The sequence below is a fragment of the Bubalus bubalis genome, chromosome 22 (assembly GCF_019923935.1).
Source record: "Bubalus bubalis isolate 160015118507 breed Murrah chromosome 22, NDDB_SH_1, whole genome shotgun sequence".
NCBI classification, from domain to species: domain Eukaryota; kingdom Metazoa; phylum Chordata; class Mammalia; order Artiodactyla; family Bovidae; genus Bubalus; species Bubalus bubalis.
Genome location: NC_059178.1, coordinates 4197993 through 4219754, shown reverse-complemented (window position 1 = coordinate 4219754; position 21762 = coordinate 4197993). Strand labels below are relative to the sequence as shown.

The 21762-nt window shown below is 47.2% G+C and overlaps 1 protein-coding gene across 7 annotated transcripts in view; it reads left to right on the top strand.

The window, feature by feature from the left end:
- The window catches only part of ZNF532 (zinc finger protein 532), a 112537-nt gene extending 99181 nt beyond the window's left edge, over window positions 1–13356 (top strand). For 6 of the 7 annotated variants that reach the window (XM_045164079.1, XM_045164077.1, XM_045164080.1 and 3 more), the window contains 3 exons: window positions 6715–6827; window positions 9252–9399; window positions 11281–13356. In XM_045164079.1, the coding sequence (XP_045020014.1) occupies window positions 6715–6827; window positions 9252–9399; window positions 11281–11775 (756 nt within the window). In that variant the 3' untranslated portion in view covers window positions 11776–13356. The remainder of the gene's footprint in view (window positions 1–6714; window positions 6828–9251; window positions 9400–11280) is intronic. The other variant, XM_045164076.1, reaches the window with a different exon arrangement.
- The last annotated feature ends 8406 nt before the right edge of the window (window positions 13357–21762 follow it).

The following is a 21762-nucleotide window of genomic DNA, read 5'->3' as shown; positions in this document are numbered from 1 at the left end:
TTTTCAAGGAGCTTACAGGATAGTATGATTCCTCCTGAAATAAAAATTAAAAACCCAAAAACTTTTGTTTTTTTTGAGACAAAGGCACACCATATAAAAAGGTGTTTTAATCTTTTAACTGAAAATTTTTTACCTTAATACCATTCGTCATTAGAGGAATGCAAATTCAACGACGATGAAACGCCACCAGCCGCCCTTTGTAATGGCTGTGGTCAAGTAAAATGGCATTATCAAATGCTGGGAGGCTGCTGAGCCATTAGAGCTCGCATCCATCGCTGGGAAAAACAAAGAGTGCAGCCATCTGGAAAACACTGGCAGTTTCTTATGTAATTTACCATATGACCCAGTAATCCCACTCCTCGGTATTTACCCAAGGGAAATCAGATCGTATTTCCTGTCCATGACTGTTTATAGTTTTAAGTATTTATACTGTATACTTCAGAAATTTCCCCAAACTGGAAACAACCCAGAAATCCTTCGCCTGATAAATGAATAAACAAACAGAGATCTATTCGTGCAGTGGAGTACTCCTCCACAGCGAGAAGCAGGGAATACACTCGGGTGATGCGCTCGTGTGATGCCGGGTGAGAGGCACACACGTTAGACTGCGTGGTCCATTTATATGACAAACGGAAAAAGTAAAACCGTCGGATGGAAGACAGATCAGGGTTTTCAAGAGCTGGGTGTGGGAAGGAGGGGTTGATCTAAAGGGGCATGTGGGAATTGGGGGGTGATGGAAATGTTCTGTGTGTGTGTGTGTGTGTGTGTGTGTGTGTGTGTGTATATTTTTTGCTGCTGCTGCTGCACTATACACCACGTGAGATCCTGGTTTCCTGACCAGAAGTCGAAGCTGTGCCGCTGCATTGGAAGGGCGAGTCTTAACCACTGCCAGAGAAGCCCCTAAACTGTTCTGTCTTTAACTGTATCCATTTCTCAAAACTCATTAAAAAGGGAGTTTTACATTTTTAAAATTAATAGCTCAGTGAATATGATGTAAAATTTTGAGGCAACAACAAAAAAAATTTAAGAGTTATATTCACATGGTTCAAAAATCCAAATGATATGAAGGAATACAGTTAAAGTCCTCTTTCCTACCCTTGCCGGCCCTTGACGTTGCTCTGCGCCTGTGTCAGCCTCTGTACATCTTTGTTGTCTTTCTAGAACGCAGCTTTCTTTCACAGAACACAGCTTATTAATGCAATTTTGTGTCCTGGTTCTGTCTCCACGTCATTTATGTTACAGTTCTTCTCATATCAGCGGTTTGAGATCCTCCCTTCTTTCTACAGCTTTATGATGAGTATCATTAAGTGCATATCATTTATTTAACCAGTCCTCCTTGGATGGACCCAGATTTTTCTTTTCCATCTTTTCGCATTAGACACAGTGCTGCAGTGAATAATCTTTGTATATACAAATCCTTTCTGCTATTGAATATGAAGTCTGCGTTGAAAACGCAGATTTGTTCCAGTGCAGTTGATAATACATCAGGGAGCAATTGAAGCATAAGGTGACTCCTCAGTTTGCTTATGTGTGATTCCCTTCCTGAGAAACACTAGTTCCAGAAAACCATGAAATGGAGTCGTGCAGGAATACACGTGACACACTTGTGCACACACCTCCCAGCCCCACCAGCGCCCTCGTTTCCCGCTGGGGGGTCACACAGGTCCACAGGAAGGGATCACAGCTGCCCTCCGTTTTCAGGTAAGCTCCCTGGCGTTCACTTCCACCAGCAAAGTGCAGGCCTTTTTCAAGGTGAGGCGCCATACTTTCTGCAGCACCTGTGTGTTTCTTAACCAGGTGTTAAGAAATGTTTCTTACCGTGTGTCGATGCACGTTGCTCTTCATTGAGCGAGTCGCTGGCAGTTTTTGCGTGTCAGGCTCCTTACTGACTGTGGCTGGAGCCCTGTGGGTGTCCGCCTGACTCTGCCTAGCTCTGTGATCTAGAACCTATGTCCCGCGTATGTTATCTCACAGCAGCACCGACCACCATGTGCAGAATCGATTCCCAAGTGAAAGGGTTCAGAGTTTTAGGAGTTAAATTCTGAGAGACTGCTGTTGTGATAGGCTGAAAATTATATAAGCGGTTTGGCTTTTCCGTTTCCATAAAAAGTGCTGTGATCGAGGTGAAGGATGTGTGTCACTGTGATTTGGGAATAAGTCCAGTCCCCGCTCATCTCAGATCTCTGTCTGGATGTGTGACGGTCGTCAGGGGGGGCTCTTTGCGTGCGGCTATGAGTCCGAAGCCTCGGGGAGGGAGGGCGCTCAGAAGAGCTGGGAGAAGGGGAGCTCGGGCTGGGTGGGCGTGTGGGGCTATGCCTTTTCTCCAGCTTTTCCACTGTCCCCCGAACCCGAAAGAGGCCTTCAAGCCAAGTCATGGGAAGGGACCGGTTATCAGAATGTCCACCAAGTGCCATCCGGAAAGAAGGGCTTTTAGAGGCATTTAAAATCCCAGAGCTCAGACCTGAGCCCAAGGCCAGGGCATTCAGAGCAGAGGAATTAGTGATGACTCTTTCTTTCCTACAGGACGTGAAGATAAGAGTCAGCAATTGGAGATGAGGGAGAAAATCTAGCAAGTGCACCCAAGTCTTATCAAAATTTTCAGACGCTGCCACCTGTTTCTTTGAACAGTTCTATTTAAAGACAAAATAATTTACAATTCACAATTTGTTTTCTGATTTAAGTATACAGTTTCCACTTAAGGCCCTGGTTCTGTTAATACCAGCTTTATGCTGCCATAGCAGCCGGAAGGAGTAAAGGACCTTAAAAGTCTTGAAAATAGAATGATGATAGACATTTATACTTTTCTTAATGCTATTTTTTCCCCACTTTTCATCAAAAATTGCTTTCGGTGTCATAAAGTAACAGTAGGAACTATTAGGATATTGAAGATACAAATTATGAAAATAGGCAAAGCACCTTCAAACAAGTTAGTATTTAAAATTTAACAAAGAAAAAAGTCATTTGTTTTGTTAGGTGATCAAACCTGGCAGGTTTGATCTGGAAACTGGGGTTTAAACTTGTAATTTTCTTGTCACCAGGCATTTAGGAAACCTTGCCCCATTGTTTTTGGATTGTACAGTTCATTTCTGCAGGGTTTTTTTTTTTTTTCCCCCATGAAGATGTTGAAAAAGAATACCTCATACATTGTCAACTCTTTTTTGGAAAATAGTAATTACTGATTCAGCTGAGCTGTTCTTCATTTATTTTATCATCTACTGAGACTTTCTTTACTGATACTTCTCTATTACAATTTCAATTTTATGTTAATATAAATATGCCATAACAAGAAGTAGCATGTTAAAATCTCCACCATAATAGAGATGCAGTCTGCATGGGTCTGAGGCCTACGCCCTGTTGACTGCCTAGAAAGAATCACTTCAGTTGGCTCCATTCTTTATGATTATTTGCTGTGACTGTCTTGCTTTTACTTTTTAGTTTAGTTTTGGTTGTGCTGCGCTCTTAGGTGCTGCAAGGGCCTTTCTCTGGTTGCGGGGAGCAGGGCTCCCCTTCACCCTGGTGCTCAGGCTTCTCCCTGCAGTGGCCTCTCTGGTTGCAGAGCCGGCTCCAGGGCTCAGTAGTTGTTGCTGCAGCGGGCTCAATCCGTGCAGCTCCCGCCTCGAGCCCAGGCTCAGTCCTTGTGGCTTCCGGGCTCTGGAGCGCAGGCTCAGTCCTCGGGGCTCCCGGGCTCTCGAGCGCAAGCTCAGTCCGTGCGGCTCCCGCCTCTGGAGCCCAGGCTCAGTCCTTGGGGCTCCCGGGCTCTGGAGCGCAAGCTCAGTCCTTGCGGCTCCCGCCTCTGGAGGCCAGGCTCAGTCCTCGGGGCTCCCGGGCTCTGGAGCGCAGGCTCAGTCCTTGCGGCTCCCGCCTCTGGAGGCCAGGCTCAGTCCGTGCGGCTCCCGGGCTCTCGAGCGCAGGCTCAGTCCTTGTGCTGCAGGGGCTTAGCTGCTCTGCGGTGCGTGGGATTTTGCCGGACCAGGGGCCGAACCCGTGTCTCCTGCATTGGCAGGGTGATTCTTTGCCACTGAGCCACCAGGAAAGCCCCTGTCTTGCTTTTGGAAAGATGTCTTGTGTTTTGACTCTCCCAGGTGATCTTAACATTGTCCATCTTACATGTACAAAAATTCAACAGAAATTAGATTTTTAAAAAAAAAAAAACACCTTTTTGAAACAATTATTCATGACCGACTGTTCCTGGTTTTATTCTAAAGGAAGCTGCTGCTTCCTTCTCTGGGTCCATGTGCTAGTCCAAGAGACTGCTGTTGCTGCTGCTGCTAAGTCGCTTCAGTCGTGTCCGACTGCGACCCCATAGACGGCAGCCCTCCAGGGTCTTTCGTCCCTGGGATTCTCCAGGCAAGAACACTGGAGAGGGTTGCCATTTCCTTCTCCAATGCGTGAAAGTGAAGTCACTCAGTCATGTCCGACTCTTCACGACCCCATGGACTGCAGCCCACCAGGCTCCTCTGCCCATGGGATTTTCCAGGCAAGAGTACTGGAGGGGGGTGCCATTGCCTTCTCCCCAAGAGACTGGGGATGGTCTATTTAATGTGATCAACATTCTTATGAAGTTGAAGGGGCAGGGTGTCTCAGGTGCTAGCTGGTTACTGGCTTAGTTCCCTCCGTCTCTCTCTTTTCCCCCAGAGATCATTCTTGTGTTCTGGGAGGTATGTTACATATGCATGTAACCCTGGGATGTGCTTAGGAAAACAACACAAAGTATGTAAGTGGGTGTGGTCAGTCGTGTCCGACTCTTTGAGGCCCCGTGGACTGTAGCCTGCCAGGCTCCTCCATCCATGGAATTTTCCAGGCCTTGAATACTGGAGCAGGTTGCCATTTCCTTCTCCAGAGGATCTTCCCAACTCACGGACTGAACCCACGTCTCTTTTGTCTCCTGCCCTGGCAGGAAGGTTCTTTACCACTAGGCCCACCTGGGACACCATGGTACAACTTTCATCTTTAACTTGGAGAAGGAACTTCCTCCTTGGCCCTTGTCTGGGCCATGTCCATCATGTCCATCACAGCGCTTTGCTGTTTTTTTTGGCTACGCCTCGAGTCTTGACGGATGTTACTTCCGCAACCAGGTATTGAACACTCAGGCCCTCAGCAGTCCAAGTGTGGAGTCCTAAGCACTGCTTCCACCAGGGAATTTGCTTTTAAATAATAAAAGATGCTTTTTAACAAATGAAACTTGGATAATAAAATAACCAGCTGCTTGTTAATAATAACCTCACCAGCTTGTTAATAAAATAGCGCTTTGAGGCTCTGTCTGCGTCCCAGGCGCTGCGCTAGCCCCTCAGCGCCCCCCACCCCAGCACCCTCTCCGAGGATGTAACCGCTGTGACCCCCCAATCGCTCGGAGGGCGGGAAATGCCCTGTCATGTGGTTCACGAGCGGTGGGCAAAGGTGCCGGCCCACCTGGGCCTCCAGAGCCAGGCTCTCAGCTGCCTCGAATTCATTTCCTCACTAGCTGGAGTGAGGACGTGTTTGCCAGGTGATTAACATAAAAATATTTTTTAAAAAACGGATCATTTCTTTATCAAATGGGTCGCAACTGCTTGCTTATCTCTTCTGATGGCCAAAGATAGTAACAGAGTTTCTCTTGAGAACTTAATTCCTGCTCCATCCTTGGTTTTAATGAGGGCTGAGCCAAATTTTGTTCCATTCACGAGGCCGACCATTCTTTCTTGATTTCATTTCCCTGGGATATAACGTTAATTCCAGACTGCAGTGCATATCATGCCCAAAGAATTTGTTTTTAAAGATATTACTGATTTTACTTCAAAGGTTATACATGGGAATCTGTTGAATTAACATAATGATGTCTTAGCCCAAGTGGGAAAGTTTTCACTTTGATGTTGAGATCTCTCTTGATAGCGCTCTCTCGGTCGTTCAGCGTGCCCCCCGCCCCCAGGACACAAATGCACACACGCACACAGACTCATTCCACATACACCCTCAGGCACGCTCCCCAGAGTGGTATCACGCTTGTGCTCTTGAGATAATCAAATATCATTTAAAAATTTTTCTTGGAAAACTCTTTCCTTATATACAGAATAATGAGTTATTAGGGAGGAAAGCTAAAAGTGTTTAAAATTAGCCAGAGATTTTAAATGGCACATTGGAGAAGGAAATGGGTTCTTTCTGGATATAGTAAATGAAATAATGGCTTTATTTGGTATCTACTAAAGAATTGTGTTTTTCTAGGTTATCTGCCTTCTAAAAATAACACCTCTTGGGCAAAGAAAATCGACGTCATGTCTTCATTTCAGCTATCTGGGTGTTTGTGTTGAATCAGAATCATGTTTTGTTTTGTTTTGTTTTTCCATCATAAGTGTTTTTGAGGAAAAAAACATAGCCTTATGATAAAGTATGTCCTGTTCTCTAGAAATGAGAGATTTAGTGTAGACGGGGTATTTGTTTTCTGAGTTTAGCTTATATTTCTAAACGGCTATAACCGAATTCCCCATGATAACCCGGCCCTGGCGGCCCCTTCTGTTGCGCCTTTAAGAGCCGTGCAGCTGACTCACTGTTCCGTGTGGCAGAGCCTGACGACGTTGTAAGCAACTGTACTTCCATAAAAATGTGAAAAAGTCTTTCAGTCTTGTTACTGTATCGCTAAACGATAGTGGTACACAGCCATTAACGAAAGAGTCTTTAGCTCGTCCGGCGTTTCCGCTTTGCTCTCTCCGGTGACTTTGTCCCTCTTTTCTCCTGATAAAGCAAATGAAGAAGCACCCGTGCCGCCAGTGCGACAAGTCCTTCAGCTCGTCCCACAGTCTCTGCCGCCACAACCGGATCAAGCACAAAGGCATCAGGAAAGTTTACACCTGCTCGTAAGTCCTGGCTTCTCACGGGGCGGCGCCGCGCGAGGGTCGGGCGGGAAGCGCCCGCTTCCCCGTTTCCCTGTCAGCCTCCCATTTCCCCGCCCTCCGCCCCCCGGTGTGTGGGTTTCCTTTCTTGAATCATATTTTGTTCTGGCAGGCCGTTCTTGCTTGGTGTGTAGCACTTTGACAAGATGAAAATTAAAAAGAGCAGTTTGTTGCCCGGGCCTTGTATGTTCTCACCTGTTCCCTGTGCTTTGTGTGTGTGTGTGTGAGGAGCAGCTTGTGGCCAGGGTCTTGGTTCCCTGAGCAGGGATTGAACCTGGGCTCCGTCAGTGAGAGCACAGATCCCTAAGCCCTGGACCGCCCGGGGAAGTCCCAGCTGTGCTCTCTGTTAAGCAGAGATTTGTGGTTTCATTACTGAGAGTTTTGGCACAGTGACTCGCAGGCAGGTAGGGACTCAGCTGAAGGAGATGCTCTTTGGTTCCCTACACACAGTTGAGTTGCCAGCATCAGCAGACCGGTCTGTGTGCCGAGACTGCGGTGATGGAGCCAGTGATTCTAGGAGGGAACGGTGCGCTGAGAGAACGGGAAGGAAGGGGGTGTGGATGGCAGAGTCCTCCCTCCCTAAGGCTGGCTCCTGTCCCCGGGGAGTCCCTGGAAGGCGCCCGGGTCGCCCAGCTCATTTCCTTTGTTCTCTGGTATGGGTGCTGGCTGCCGGTGCTGTCCTTAGAGGGTCTCTAACGTGAAATCATCAGAGCTGGGAGCCACTCTTTCTTGTAAGATTTTCAGAAGCTTTTCTGAAGACAGTGAACTTGGTTCTACATAAGCCGTGAGGATCTTTCCATCTCCCTTCACTGCAGTGGTTATTCATGATATCTGCCTGAAGAGTGACCATAATTGCAAGCCATGGTCATGAATTTCTGTTTACCGGTTTGAGCCTGTTTCAGTTCAGTTCAGTCGCCCAGTCGTGTCCGACTCTTTGCGACCCCATGAATCACAGCACGCCAGGCCTCCCTGTCCATCACCAACTCCCAGAGTTCACTCAGACTCAGTCCATCGAGTCAGTGATGCCATCCAGCCATCTCATCCTCTGTCGTCCCCTTCTCTTCCTGCCCCCAATCCCTCCCAGCATCAGAGTCTTTTCCAATGAGTCAACTCTTCGCATGAGGTGGCCAAAGTACTGGAGTTTCAGCTTTAGCATCATTCCTTCCAAAGAAATCCCAGGGCTGATCTCCTTCAGAATGGACTGGTTGCATCTCCTTGCAGTCCAAGGGACTCTCAAGAGTCTTCTCCAACACCACAGTTCAAAAGCATCGATTCTTCGGCGCTCAGCTTTCTTCACAGTCCAACTGTCACATCCATACATGAGCACTGGAAAAACCATGGCCTTGAAGAAAATGATAAATTCATATCTTCCCAAAGAAAAGCTGTAATTGTAATTTATAGGGGGGAATTGCACAAGCTGAAATGAAAACTGAAATCATTGACCTATTTTGGATATTTGTTCATTTTTCTGCCTTTTAATCGACCAGCTGAACACAAGTATTTGTGCGCTGTGGTCCTAACCATGCATGTTATTGCATTTGTGCTTCGATGAGAAAGTTGACGGGAGACAGGTCTGTCTTGTCTGTTCCACGCAGAGTGAGCAGGAATCTTGGTAGCACCGGCGTGAAGAAGTCAGGCAGGGATTTGCTTCCTGTTAAAGCATCTCGTGACGTAAATTCTGAGGGAACACTCTGAGTCACTGGAAAGAAAACTTTTGAGATTTAGTGTTCTTTCTCCATGTTAAAATCACAGCCATCTAGAATTACAAATTAAGTCATACTTAACCAAACTCAGAAAATAAATGCCCTGTCTGAACCAAATTGGGCTGGTACTATAAGAACCCAAAAACTGATAGAAAAAAACCCTTTTCCTTCTGTTTTTTTTTTTTTTTTTTTTTAAACACCAAAACCAATTTGTATTTGGGTATAACCGCTTAAGGGTGTTACGGCAGTTTCAGGTGAGCAGCAAAGGGACTCAGGACTCCGTTCTCCCCCACACTCCCCTCCCATCCAGGCTGCCATCCACCGCTGTGCAGAGTTCCCTCTGCTGTACAGGGCATCCTTGCTGCTTATCCACTTTAAATATAGCCGTGTTCACATGACCTTCCCCAGGCCCTAACTGTCCCTTTCCACCCTCCCCTTCCCCGCAACCGTAAGTTCATTTATGATAGAAAAATTTTAACAATAGCCGCTGCACTTTTAAATTTTTTTTTTTTTAATTCACACTGGAAGTGATGATTCATAGCAACACCGCTCTTGCACTTTGGACCACTGGTATCTGCAGGACCACCCGGGCCCCTCTGGGCCGACTGAGGGCTTCGGTAGTCAGCACGTTCCTCCCTGAGCCCTTTTATAGCAAGTAGGTTATTTCCTTGTCTTTTCCCCACAGGCACTGTCCAGACTCCAGGCGCACCTTCACGAAACGCTTGATGCTGGAGAAACACATACAGCTCATGCACGGCATTAAGGATCCTGACTTGAAAGAAATGACGGAAGCCACCAATGAGGAGGAAACAGAGACAAAAGAAGACACCAAGGTTAGACATTGCAGGCGTTCTCCTTACAGTGATGTTGTGCTGACTTGCTGTCTCCTTTTTTTTGCATGAAAATTTTTCTACGGTTATACGATTTAAAAAATTCAGCCTGTGCACAAAGCTGTCAAGTAATAGGAACACTCTCTCTGCACTCAGCCTGAGTTTCATCTTGCTCTTAAAGGTAACTTTTTGTGTGTGTGTGAGGTAACTTGAGGGCACTAGTGATAAAGAACCCATCTGCCAATGCAGGAGACCCAGGAGATGTGGATTTGATCCCTGGGTCGGGAAGATCCCCTGGAGGAGGGCATGGCAACCCACTCCAGCATTCTTGCTTAGAGAATCCCGTGGACAGAGGAGCCTGTGGGCTACTGTCCATAGGGTCACAAAGAGTCAGACATGACCGAAGTGACTTCACACACAACCTTTATTAAATTTCTTCTATATCCTTCCAGATACAGCTTTAGGGATCAATCTGAAAGTGAAAAGTGAAAGTGAAAATCATTCAGTTGTGTCTGACTCTTTGTGACCCCACAGACTATATAGTTCATGGCATTCTCCAGGCCAGAATACTGGAGTGGGTAGCCTTTCCCTTCTTGAGGGGATCTTTGCAACCCAGGGACTGAACCCAGTCTCCCGCATTGCAGGCGAATTCTTTACCAGCTGAGCCACCAGGGAAGCCCAAGAATACTGGAGTGGGTAGCCTATCCCTTCTCCAGCAGATTTTCCCGACCTAGGAATCGAACCAGGGTCTCCTGCATTGCAGGCGTATTCTTTACCAGTTGAGCTACCAGGGAAGTTAGGGATCAGTCTACTTATATATAAAAATTACAGTTTTATGTTGACCCATGGAACTTGTCTTAGCCAGAGAATTATTTTAATCTAGATTCCTTTGCATTGCTGATGTTGTGAGAGGTGCCTGATCAAAATCGGTTCCGTTTAGCTTCTGTTTGTCATGATGAAAGGTTAAGGTCAAGAATTTGCGCTCTTGTCAGTGGATGGTGAACTTGAGGCGGGCACAGCTGTTAGCCTGCGTGTAAAGCGCAGGTGCCAGGTGCTGTCGGAGTGCGGCAGTGGTTCGGCAGACATTTCAGAGACCCGTGCTGTCTTTGGCACTGTGCTGCGTCTGGAATGTTCCTGGGGAAGAAAGCCTGTGTGTGCTTTCAAGGAGTTAGTCGTTGAAATCAAAATACAAGTCAGACTAGTGTTGCATTGAATTGTGATCCTTCCGCTCAAGTGAGGGGTGGGGGTGGGATTAAAGGATGCACATGCAGGGGGCACAAGGTGGAAAGGCCGGATGGCCGTGGAGAAGGTGTCCATTGGCTTGGGATTTTAGAGAGCTGGAGGGGAGGGATTTGAGGGGCCGGAGGAGGAGTCTGAGGAGGCTGAGTGGGCAGGAAAGGGCCCTCACTGACTCCAGTGAGGCGCAGGTGGCCCAGCATCTGACCCTCAGGAAGGGAGCAGGTCTGGACATTGCCACGAGATGCTCAGCCCGCCTGCCCCCGCCTCTCCCTGGCCGCATCCCCGCCCTCCCCCGTCCCCAGCTGCAGCCGCATTGCCTCCCTCCCGTCCCCCAGCTACCCTGGCCGGCTCCCAGCGGGACCCCTTTCCTGGTGTGACCTCCCAGCTCAGGCTATCCCTGTGACGCTCGGCGGGCTCCCTCATCGCTGTTTGTTGCTGCGTCCCTCGAGGGCAGGGCCCTGTTTGTTCTGCTGAGCCCCTGCAGGACGCCGGGTCAGCCTGGCGCGGAGCTCGCTTTGGCGGGGCAGAGGGAAAGGGTGACCCTTGGGCGGGGCGGGGCCCACAGGGCCGTAAGAGCCCACACCCCAGCTCCCGGAGCCCACGAGCGGTTGTCAGCGCATCACCGGTTCTGTCTTCCTCTCCCAGGCTCCCAGTCCCAAGCGGAAGCTGGAGGAGCCCGTGTTAGAGTTCCGCCCTCCCCGAGGGGCCATCACGCAGCCCCTGAAGAAGCTGAAGATCAACGTGTTCAAGGTGCACAAGTGCGCCGTGTGCGGCTTCACCACGGAGAACCTGCTGCAGTTCCACGAGCACATCCCGCAGCACAAGTCGGACGGCTCCTCCCACCAGTGCCGCGAGTGCGGCCTGTGCTACACGTCGCACGTGTCGCTGTCGCGGCACCTCTTCATCGTCCACAAACTGAAGGAGCCGCAGCCGGCGGCCAAGCAGAACGGGGCGGGCGAGGAGAACCAGCCGGAGAACCAGCCGGGGCCCGAGGACGCGCCGGCCGACGGCCCCGTGTTGGACCGAACGTGCAAAGTGTGCGCAAAGACGTTCGAGACGGAAGCTGCCTTAAACGCTCACATGCGGACCCACGGCATGGCCTTCATCAAATCCAAAAGAGTGAGCTCGGCGGAGAAATAGCCGCCCCACCCTCCGCGCCCCCGCGAGCCGCGAAGCACCCCCCACCCCGCACACCGGTCCACATTGGAAGCAAAGAGACGTTTTTGTTAGGCAAAGTTGGCGGTATCACAGAGTTAACAGTACTGTCCAGGCTGTTGCAATATATCTCCCTCCTCCCCTTCTCTGCCTTCTCCCGCCGCCTCCCTCCCCTTCCTCCATAAGTATTAAAAACAGTATTTGAGTTGAAAAGAGTTTGTATATATTTAAACGAATAACTTTTTATACTCTTTGTTACATGTTTGTATCAGTATTTAGTGGACAATGTTTTGAAGATTTTTGTTTGTTTTGTTCTTGGGTTGTCTTTTTTTTATATATATATATATTTTTTTGTTTTTGTTTTGGGTTAGAGTTTTTCTTGTTTGTACGGTTTCTTTAAAAACAGAGTTCTTAGCAACAGGGGCAGTTCCTGAATTCCAATAAACCATTTTGTACGTCACGGTTTTGAATGGGTTAACTAATTACAGGCTCCGACAGGGCCTTTTTTAGTGTTTTTAATTTTTAGAATTCACTACATAAATCGTAGGGGACTGTAGGTCTCACAAACACTAGGGACTTTAAGTGTCTTAGCACTCTATCCTCAACGTGCCTGCTCCGCTGGGGCCGCCGCCCTGCGCGCGGCCTCTCCTCCCAGCCCGGTGTTTCGGAAGCCGCCTTGCAGGGCGCTTCCCTCCCAGCGAGGGGGGCAGCAGGGCCCAGACATCCAGGAAGCAAAGAGGCGGATGGATTCCATCTCAGAGTGGGGAGGAGAGCTCTCCCTCCTAAAGGGGAAAAGCAAGCGGGTAGTTTCCTGGGCCGATTTGCAAGGCTGGCTTCTGAAAGAGCACAAGGAGCTAAAGCGAAGAAAGGGCTGGACTACTGTAAACGTTACAAACACGTCGTCAGACCAGGAGATTTATATAGTCAACGTTTTTGTCATGTAATTTATTAACTATTAACGACGACACAACTAAAAATATCAAGTATTCCTCTGGCTCTTGACAGGAAAAGGAAAAAAAAAAAATCACAGTTGACTTAACCCTTTGCTGTCTAAAGAGTTGGCGTTTCCTGTTCTGGGTGCTACTGCCAAAGGTCCCGGTACTTAGACTTGGGATGCACAATGTCCACCTTCCCGACGCAGCAGCCGGCGTGTGGCCTCGGCCACCCCCTTCAGCACTGAGCCACGTGGGTTGAGTTCAGCCATTTCAATAAGTACCTTTACTATTGGGTAGTTCAGCTTTCTTAACGCAGCCAAGGTACTCCTCTGTCCCTTCCAAATGTTTATAGTTCTCTGGGAGAGTTATATTTTTTTGGTTCTGTGTTTTCGTGTTTTCTTTTGCATTTTATATCTTGTATTTATCCCTAAACATGTTTTGTACTTTTTTTTTTTTTAAAGAAAAGTTATTTTGTGTATATATAGATATACTTGCATGATATACTGTAGTCCGTGTTCGGTCCCTCGAGAGGTCTTGCTGCTGTCAGGCGTCACGCACTAACCGCACCCACCCTCACTGTATTAAACACGTTTCATGTATGTAAATAAACCTGGGACGTTTGGCCCTCGTGCTTTCGTGAGAGCGTTCTTGATGGTGGGTCTCTTGACGTCTTCGTGGAGTTAGGGAGTGATTCACGGCAGGGATGGGCTGAGGGCTGTTGCAGCATTCTTGCCGCTAATAAGGGCAGCGTGTTCGTTCTCATTGGCAATCAGCTATCTTTGTCCCTTTTGTAGCGACTCCCATCAATACGTGGGTATACCCAAGGGTGTGGTTCAGTATTCCTCAACTTGAAATTCATTGCTGTTGTTATATTTATACTTGTATTGCTCTTAAGTTGTATTCATAGCACTTTTCATTTGTTCCTGCATTTGAACCTTGCAATAAACCTGTGTGGTGGGCTGCACGGGTCCTAATAGCCTAGTTTTACAGTCGAGGAAGCTGAGCTCAGATTGAAGTTCTTGGCCTGAGCCCTCGTAGCTGGTAAGCGGCTTTGCATATTAAAACCCAGATATTCCTGCTCTAAATCTAGTGCTCGCGCTCTGTGTTTATGTACATATCGACAGATACTCCTTTATTCAACAAATAAAAAGTATTTGCAAAACACGATACTAGAATTTTTGTTTGTGGCAGTATGGCTTTGGGTAACCTGGGAGTCTTATCTACTCAAATACCCAAACATGCTTGGTAATATGAAATTGGCATCTACTGAATGCCTAGTTGAGCACTGAAGAAAGTTTTTTCTAAATGTTGAGAGGTCCCACAATGAAGAAGCAGTACCCAGGGTCTTCCCTGGTGGCTCTGTGGTAAAGAACACCTGCCAGTGTAGGAGACTCGGGTTCAATCCCTGGTCCGGGAAGACCCCACATGCTGTGGAGCACCCGAGCCCGTGCGCCACATCTGCTGAGCCTGTGCTCTGGAGCCCACGAGCCAACTTCTGAGCCTTTGTGCCATGACCGCTGGAGCCCGGGTGCCCTAGAGCCCATGCTCTGCACCAAGAGAAGCCACTGCAGTGAGAAACCCACACACTGCAACTAGAGAAAAGCCCGTGCCGCAACGAAGACAGCCAAAGGTAAATTATTATTTTTAAAAAAACAGCACTCAGTGCTGTAGCCCTGGATGGTTCGACTGGAGAGGGAACTGATGAGCTGGAAGATGGATTGTGAAGAAACCCCCTAGAACGCAGCACAGAGATAAGGAGATGAAATACGTGAAAGAGGCTAGGAGTCTGGAAAGATAACAGAAGCAAGTTTGATGGGCTTCCCTGGTGGCTCAGCAGTAAAGAATCTCCCTGCCAGTGCAGGAGACATGGGTTCCATCCCTGGGTTGAGAAGATCTCCTGGAGAAGGAAATGGCAACTCAGTCCAGTATTCTTGACTGGGAAATCCCATGAACAGAGGAACCTGGTGGGCTACAGTCCCTGGAGTCACAGATAGTCGGAGATGACATGATTGACTACAATGAGTTTAATAGTTCCAGAAAGGGGAAATAGAATTGGGGAGAGCCAGTACAGAAAATTCTTGTTTACTTGCTAAGTTGTTCCCAACTCCTTTGACCCCATGGACTATAGCCCGCCAGGCTCCTCTGTCCATGGAATTCTCCAGGCAAGAATACTGGAGTGGGTTGCCATTTCCGTATGCAGTGGAAAATTTCTAGCTATTAACGAAAGACATGAGTATATGGATTAACATGGTGGATGCTGAGCAAAAAAATCCACATTGGGGCTTATGAATTTTGCCCATTTTTTATTAGTTGTAACTGGGGCACATTCCATGAATTTTTAGGAATCCCACTTCCTCTGTTGGTGGGGAAAGGCGGTGGGGCTGGCAAGAGCAGGCTGGGTCCAAGTTGTAAAAAACTTTGAATGACAATCCAGGGGGTTTGTACTCTGATCAAGATGAATTATTTGGACAGGGGAGTGATAACCAGATGAGCTGGTGGCAGTGTGTAGGATGGATTGCGGGAGAGTGTATCGAGCAGTATTAAGTTGGGCTGTGCTGTGGTTATAACCTTTCATCTTAATGACTTACAGCAAGACATTTCTTGCCCAGATGTTGCTCCAAGGCTCCACTTTGAACAAAAGCTGCCGGGTGTTGTGGCAAGTGTGGTTGGATGCTCGGGCCCAGAAGTGACAGATGCCCATCTCCACAACTCACTGACCAAAGCCAGTCACACAGTCCCGGCTCACTAACAACAGGGAGGCAGAGAAATGCAGTCGCACCTCGTGCCCAGAAGGCAGAAAGCTGGAAATACTGGCACAGCCCAAATGAGCATCCTGGGAATAGAGTTTAAATCGATGTAGCTACGGTGCTAACACAGTGGGCCACGTGGACTTGACTCAGCTCGGGGTACAGGCAGGAGGCTTAAGGTAGCATTTCAGAAGGATGAAAATAAATCCCGTGCTGCAGGATACAGAGAAGAGACATGTGAAAGTTCAAACCTAAGTGATTTTTTAATGAACAGAAAACAGATTTATTTCAAGGTGTGGACTACTGAAATAGAAATGTAGAAATAAAAATGAAGAGCTGTTTATAGGGAAGGTGAACTTGAACATTAGATACCCATTCAAGGTTAGTTTTTGTTTGAGTGAATGTGTGTGATTGAGTGATGTTTATCAATAATTGAGTAACAGTAATGCATAAAGAAGAGTGCCAGCAAGGTGGTAAAACATAAAATGAAGCAAAGGATGATGTAGGCTAGCGTCCATGGCATAGAAACTGCTTCCTGCCACATTTTCTTCAAATTCCTGAGTCTACTGCAGCACAGCCTCCAAAGAACAACTGGTCTCCCCCGAAGTGCTGATGGGCACCTCTCTTCAGGCTCAGTGACCTGGTGAGTTCCACCCCAGGATCTTTGACCAATGGAAATTTCCTATTGAAAAGTTTGGCTGAAAAAGTTAATATATTTCATAACCATCATGCCATGAGCACTTTTTTTAATGCCTTCTTGGAAGGTGAAAAATGCGTTTAAAAACTTCATAAAATATGCCTTAAAGAAACCATTTATCCCAAAGAATGGGTCTGAAAATAAAGAGGGGTGTACCAAATGCGGGCGTTATTTATGCCATTTAGTTACACACACACACACACACAGCCAATGAGATGCTGTAAGGATACCAGATTGTAGCTCTTCCTTTTAAACGTACATCTTCCAAATAAGGAACCTGGAGTTAGTTAGCTTAAAAACTTGGCTTCTGCTCCTGCACTGTTCAGTCTTTGCTTTAATGGATTTTTTTTTAAGAAGCATTATAGAGTTACTTTCTTTTTTAAACTTACCTACTTTCTTGGTTGCAGCGCATGGACTTCTCATCGTGGGAGCTTCTCTTGTGGCGGAGCCCAGGCTCTAGGCGTGTGGGCTCAGTTGTTGCAGCTGCGCTCAGCACCTGCGCTCAGTCATTTTGGCTCGGGCTCTAGAGCAAGGACTCAGTAGCTCTAGAGCGAGGGCTCAGTAGCTCTAGAGCGAGGACTCAGTAGCTCTAGAGCGAGGGCTCAGTAGCTCTAGAGCGAGGACTCAGTAGCTCTAGAGCGAGGGCTCAGTAGCTCTAGAGCGAGGGCTCAGTAGCTCTAGAGCGAGGGCTCAGTAGCTCTAGAGCGAGGGCTCAGTAGTTGTGGCACAAGGGCTTTGTCAGCAGCGTGCGGAATCTTCCTGGACCAGGGATAAAACCCATGTCCCCCGCATTGGCAGGTGGATTCTTATCCACTATACCACCAAGGAAGTCCTTAAATGGATTCTTGAAACTTTCTTGTTTGAGTTTCTTTTTGCAGTGGGGAACCTCACACTCCTACAGAGTTAATCTTAAACCTTTGGGATATGAAACATGAGCTTATTTCTCTGCAAAGAGCCTCTCTTCCTGGTGCTAGAAGCTTCTGGACTAGTTGACTCCCAAAGCACTGATTCTGAACAGCCTGGCCTCGATCCACATGGTCTGTGTGTAAGGTCGAGTTTGAGACTTGGCTACTGTCAGTCTTGCTGTTACAGAGAGCATTCTCTTTTGACATCCATTTCCCCTCCCTACAGTCCCTGTAGCTTTCGGTGAACATTTTGTAAAGACTCAACACGCTGGGTGATAAAAGTTCCATCACCTTGGCCTGTGTTGTGCTGGAAGTCTGTTCATTTACGTTTGCTGCCTTTGTTAGAAAGGGAGACCTGGGGGTGTCCAGCATTCGGGTCCTGTATGAATTAGGGTCCTAGCAGAACACAAATGCCACACTAGAAAAGCTTTGATTTTATCGTAATTAAGGAAGGCACTATATGCTGGGTTGGAACAAAGGATGTCGAGGGTCACAGAGAGCTAGAGCCATAGTAGCCAAGCAAGAGTGGAGGGAAAGAAATTACAGAGAAGCTTCCGCGTCACACTCAACCATTTCCGGCCTGCTCCTGCCGCTGATAAAAAGCAAATAAAAGCCAGAAAAGAAGAAGACCAGTCATATTCTGCAACGTCAGTGTGCTGGGCACGGAGCTGGACGCAGAAGACGCTTGGCAGATGGGCGCTGGGGCGGGAGACAAGATTAGGAACACAGATCAGAAGCGCGTGCTCTGCTCCACGCACGTTTTACCCCCTACAGGGCAGCTGGCAGCTGGAACCGGGGCTTTGGATTCCACATCTACCTTTTTGTACCAATTTCCTCTCCAGGTTTGCCCTGGAATTATACCCTTGCCCTAGTGGTTATTTTTACTTAAGGAAACAGAAGAGCTTTTCCCAGAAAACATGTTTCCAAATTAAACTTATGAGGTTAGTTTTGACTCCTAAAGCAACGCTATTTCTGTTTCACAGTATTTAAAGGAACTGATTATTTAATGTGCTTTTCTATTTGATTGTAAGCTGCTATCCTTGGGCTTTCCTTAGTTATAATTGTAAATTACACTACCATGGCAAGTTTGTTTCTAAACACAATCCTTTGCAAGATGATATTTTTACCTAGGGGAACTCTAAAATTAAAGTCTACCCTATCACACTTCCAACTAGGTTCCAGAAAGGGAGTATTTAGCACAAGAGCAATTGTCTGATCCTCAAGTCAAGTTTAATTGGACTGGTTATTTCTGGAGAAGAAATATCTATTTTTTTTTTTTTTTTTTTTTTTTTAAGAACAAGGAAGGCATAGAGCCCCCAGTTGGAGAGGATGGTGTGAAGTTGACGTGAGTCAGGAGAAAGCAGAGTTGCCTGTGTCAGAGGAAACGGCTCCATCTGGAAAGGGTAGAAGATAGATCTCTAAGCAGGGGTAATAGACATTTATCTTGATTCCATCAGTTCAGTGTCTGATTCCTTTCTGGGAATCTGTGAATCTCTGAGAGATGGATCTTGCCTCTTACTCCCAAAACCAGAAGGTCATCCTCCCTGACCCCCAGCAGCCTAACCTCAGGCATGGGATGACCAGCCCTTGGTCCAAATGGTGCTCTTGCGTTGACTCTGGAGTCAGTGATACAACAAACTAGGGACAGCTTCAATGCGCGCACTGTGGCATCGCACGGGGGCGATGGCCGTGCTGATCGCAGACGGAGAACCACACAGCCCTGCGCTCGTTGGGCAGAAAGGGGGAGAACCGAGATCCGGGAGAAAAGAACACGGACATTGCTCGGCATCTCTGCCCAGCTGGGAACCAGTCTGCCTTCCAGGAACCACCGATAATCTTGGCCCCAAGGGTCCGCTCATGGTGGGACATGTTGAAGCTTAAGTTTTTCCTACCCTCTTAATAAGACACTATCCCAGCAAGACGACAATGTCAGTTATTTCATTTTAATATCCTACAGAAGTATAGTTGATGTGGCCTTCCCGGAGGATGTAGGAGACACAGGTTCAATCCCTAAGTCAGGAAGATCCCCTGGAGAAGGGAATGGCTGTCCACTCCAGTATTCAGCTCAGTTTAGTCGCTCAGTCGTGTCCGACTCTTTGCGACCCCATGAACCACAGCACGCCGGGCCTCCCTGTCCATCACCAACTCCCGGAGTCCACCCAGACGCACGTCCATTGAGCCAGCTTCTTGAGTCCAATGGCGGCGACATCAACAACAGCAGCAGCCAACGGCGGCCGCCGCCTCGGGAGACGGCAGAGGCGCTGTCAGGAAGCTCTTTATTTTCATGTCCTGGTTTATGGCAGAGGCGCTTTCAGGAAGCTCTTTATTTTCATGTCCTGGTTTATGGCAGAGGCGCTTTCAGGAAGCTCTTTATTTTCATGTCCTGGTTTTACGCCCAGCACGGTGCCATGTGCAAAACAGGTGCTTAAAGCGTCTTCAAAGAACAGCTGAGTCTCCTTGAAGCTTGATTACTCAAAATTTTATTTCTTAAGAGTTGGGAAAAACATTATAAAGGTCTTGAAAAGTGAGATTCTCTCTCTCTTTTTTTATGTATGTGGAATTTTAAAAGATCATTTAGGTGGTTTTTATTGCTGATTAAAATGTGGATATGTATTTTGCTCATTAGATTTTCCCCTCTATTGACAAAAGATGGAACACTTCACACTGAATTCTAAAAGGTAATTTCATATTTTCAAGGACTATACAATGTCAACAACTGATGTGGAAATAAATCCAGGCTTGAGAGATTTTTCTGCTTAATCATTCTTAAATATCCAAATTACCTAAACCTCCAGTATTTTCAACCCTCCCGTTCTATGCCTTTTATTTATTTATTTTTTAACATTGAAAGTCATAAGCACAGGAGACACACATGGAATTGAGACCTTTAGCAGGAATGTTTATCACTCAAGAGCGCTGATGTAATACGAGGAAACAGCCAAGGTGGGCTGATTGTATGCTTTTATGCATTTACAGATGGGGAAAGGGAACAGCTTCAACTCTGGTTTCTGGTGCCAAATTAGGTCCATTTTTCAGTCCAAGTTGTTGCTTCCTCCTTGTAGTTCCAGATTGGGTGTTCTCCTTCATGTTTTGCACTGACATTTCAGCTTCTACTTCAATTTCAGAACAGTCTCCCGGGTGCATAGTAACAGTCGATGTATTCACAGCAGAAAAGAATTTTGAAGGTAGACTCAGAGGGTTTCAAGGTCAGAGAAGACCTTAAAGGTGATTTTTAAAAAGACTATTTGATGACTGAATCTCATCGATAACACTCTCATCTAGTGCTCAGTCAATCTTTGGATACTACCAAGGGCAGAGACTCATTGGAAAAGACTCTGATGCTGGGAGGGATTGGAGGCAGGAGGAGAAGGGGACGACAGAGGATGAGATGGCTGGATGATATCACCGACTCCATGGACATGAGTCTGAGTGAACTCCGGAAGTTGGTGATGGACAGGGAGGCCTGGTGTGCTGCGATTCACGGGGTTGCAAGGAGTCGGACACGACTGAGCGACTGAACTGAACTAAACTGAACTGAAGGGAAGAGACCACTCTACCATTGGAAAGAGCCCAGTTCATCTTTGGGTAGTTTTGACTAGAAAACTCTTCACTGTTTCAGAACTGTCCTTTTGTAACTTGTAGCTAATGATCTATTTTTTTCAAGAACTCTTCACCCTGTATCACTTTAACTGCTTCTGCGCCTGAATCTTTTTTATTTATATAATAACCATAACAGAATAATAATAAATCACAATAGCCACTGTTTATTAAGGGTCTACTATAGGTCAGACGGGCTTCCCAGGTGGCGCTAAGTGGTAAAGAGCCTGTCTGACAATGCAGGAGACTTGAGACGCAGGTTCGATCACTGGGTTGGGAAGATCCCCTGGAGAAAGGAATTCCTACCCACTCCAATATTCTTGCCTGGAGGATCCCATGGACAGAGGAGCCTGGCAGGCTACAGTCCAGGGGGTCACCAAGAGCTGGACACGACTGACTGACTTTCACTTAGAGAGGTTATTATTTAAGGACAGACTTCCTAGAAAGAAAGTATCTATACCATGAGAAATCCGGATCCACACATTTCATACTTTTTTAAGGTAGATGAACACAGTCACCCTGGTCTTTTTCCAGCATCGTTTGCTTCGTCGGACGTGCATCCTAAGCCCCCTGGGATGAAGTGGGTGTTTATTTGTCCTACCACAATACCCAGTGTTTCCGTGGGGAGGTTCATCACTCCCACTTGTGGCTTTCAAATCCGGCAAACATATTAACAGATGCAGAAAATGCCCAGATGATGACGCAGAAGCCCTTCTTTGCTTAGCATTTCCTGAACGTTCTGTAGATTGGATTCACACTCATTCTTGGATAAAAACCCAACCCTGCCACCTCACTTCCTCCATTTGCTTATTTGTTAAACCCAGAGATGTACACAAGGCATCTAACGCGAGAAAGTCTAGGCTGGTCCCTATTAACTGGAAATGTTAATCTGCATAACTAAAGGAAGCCAGGTGGTCAGCGGCCCCCACATCCACAGGGCGATTTTACTCAACAATAACAAGTCGTACACAAATCGGTTTCCATGGTTTGTTCAACGCGGCCACTTTGCAGGTGGCGGAGGAGACACAGCTTGTCTCTGCACGTTAAGGTGCGAGAATGTCACATTTCCCCCCAACACGTTGTGGTCTGGT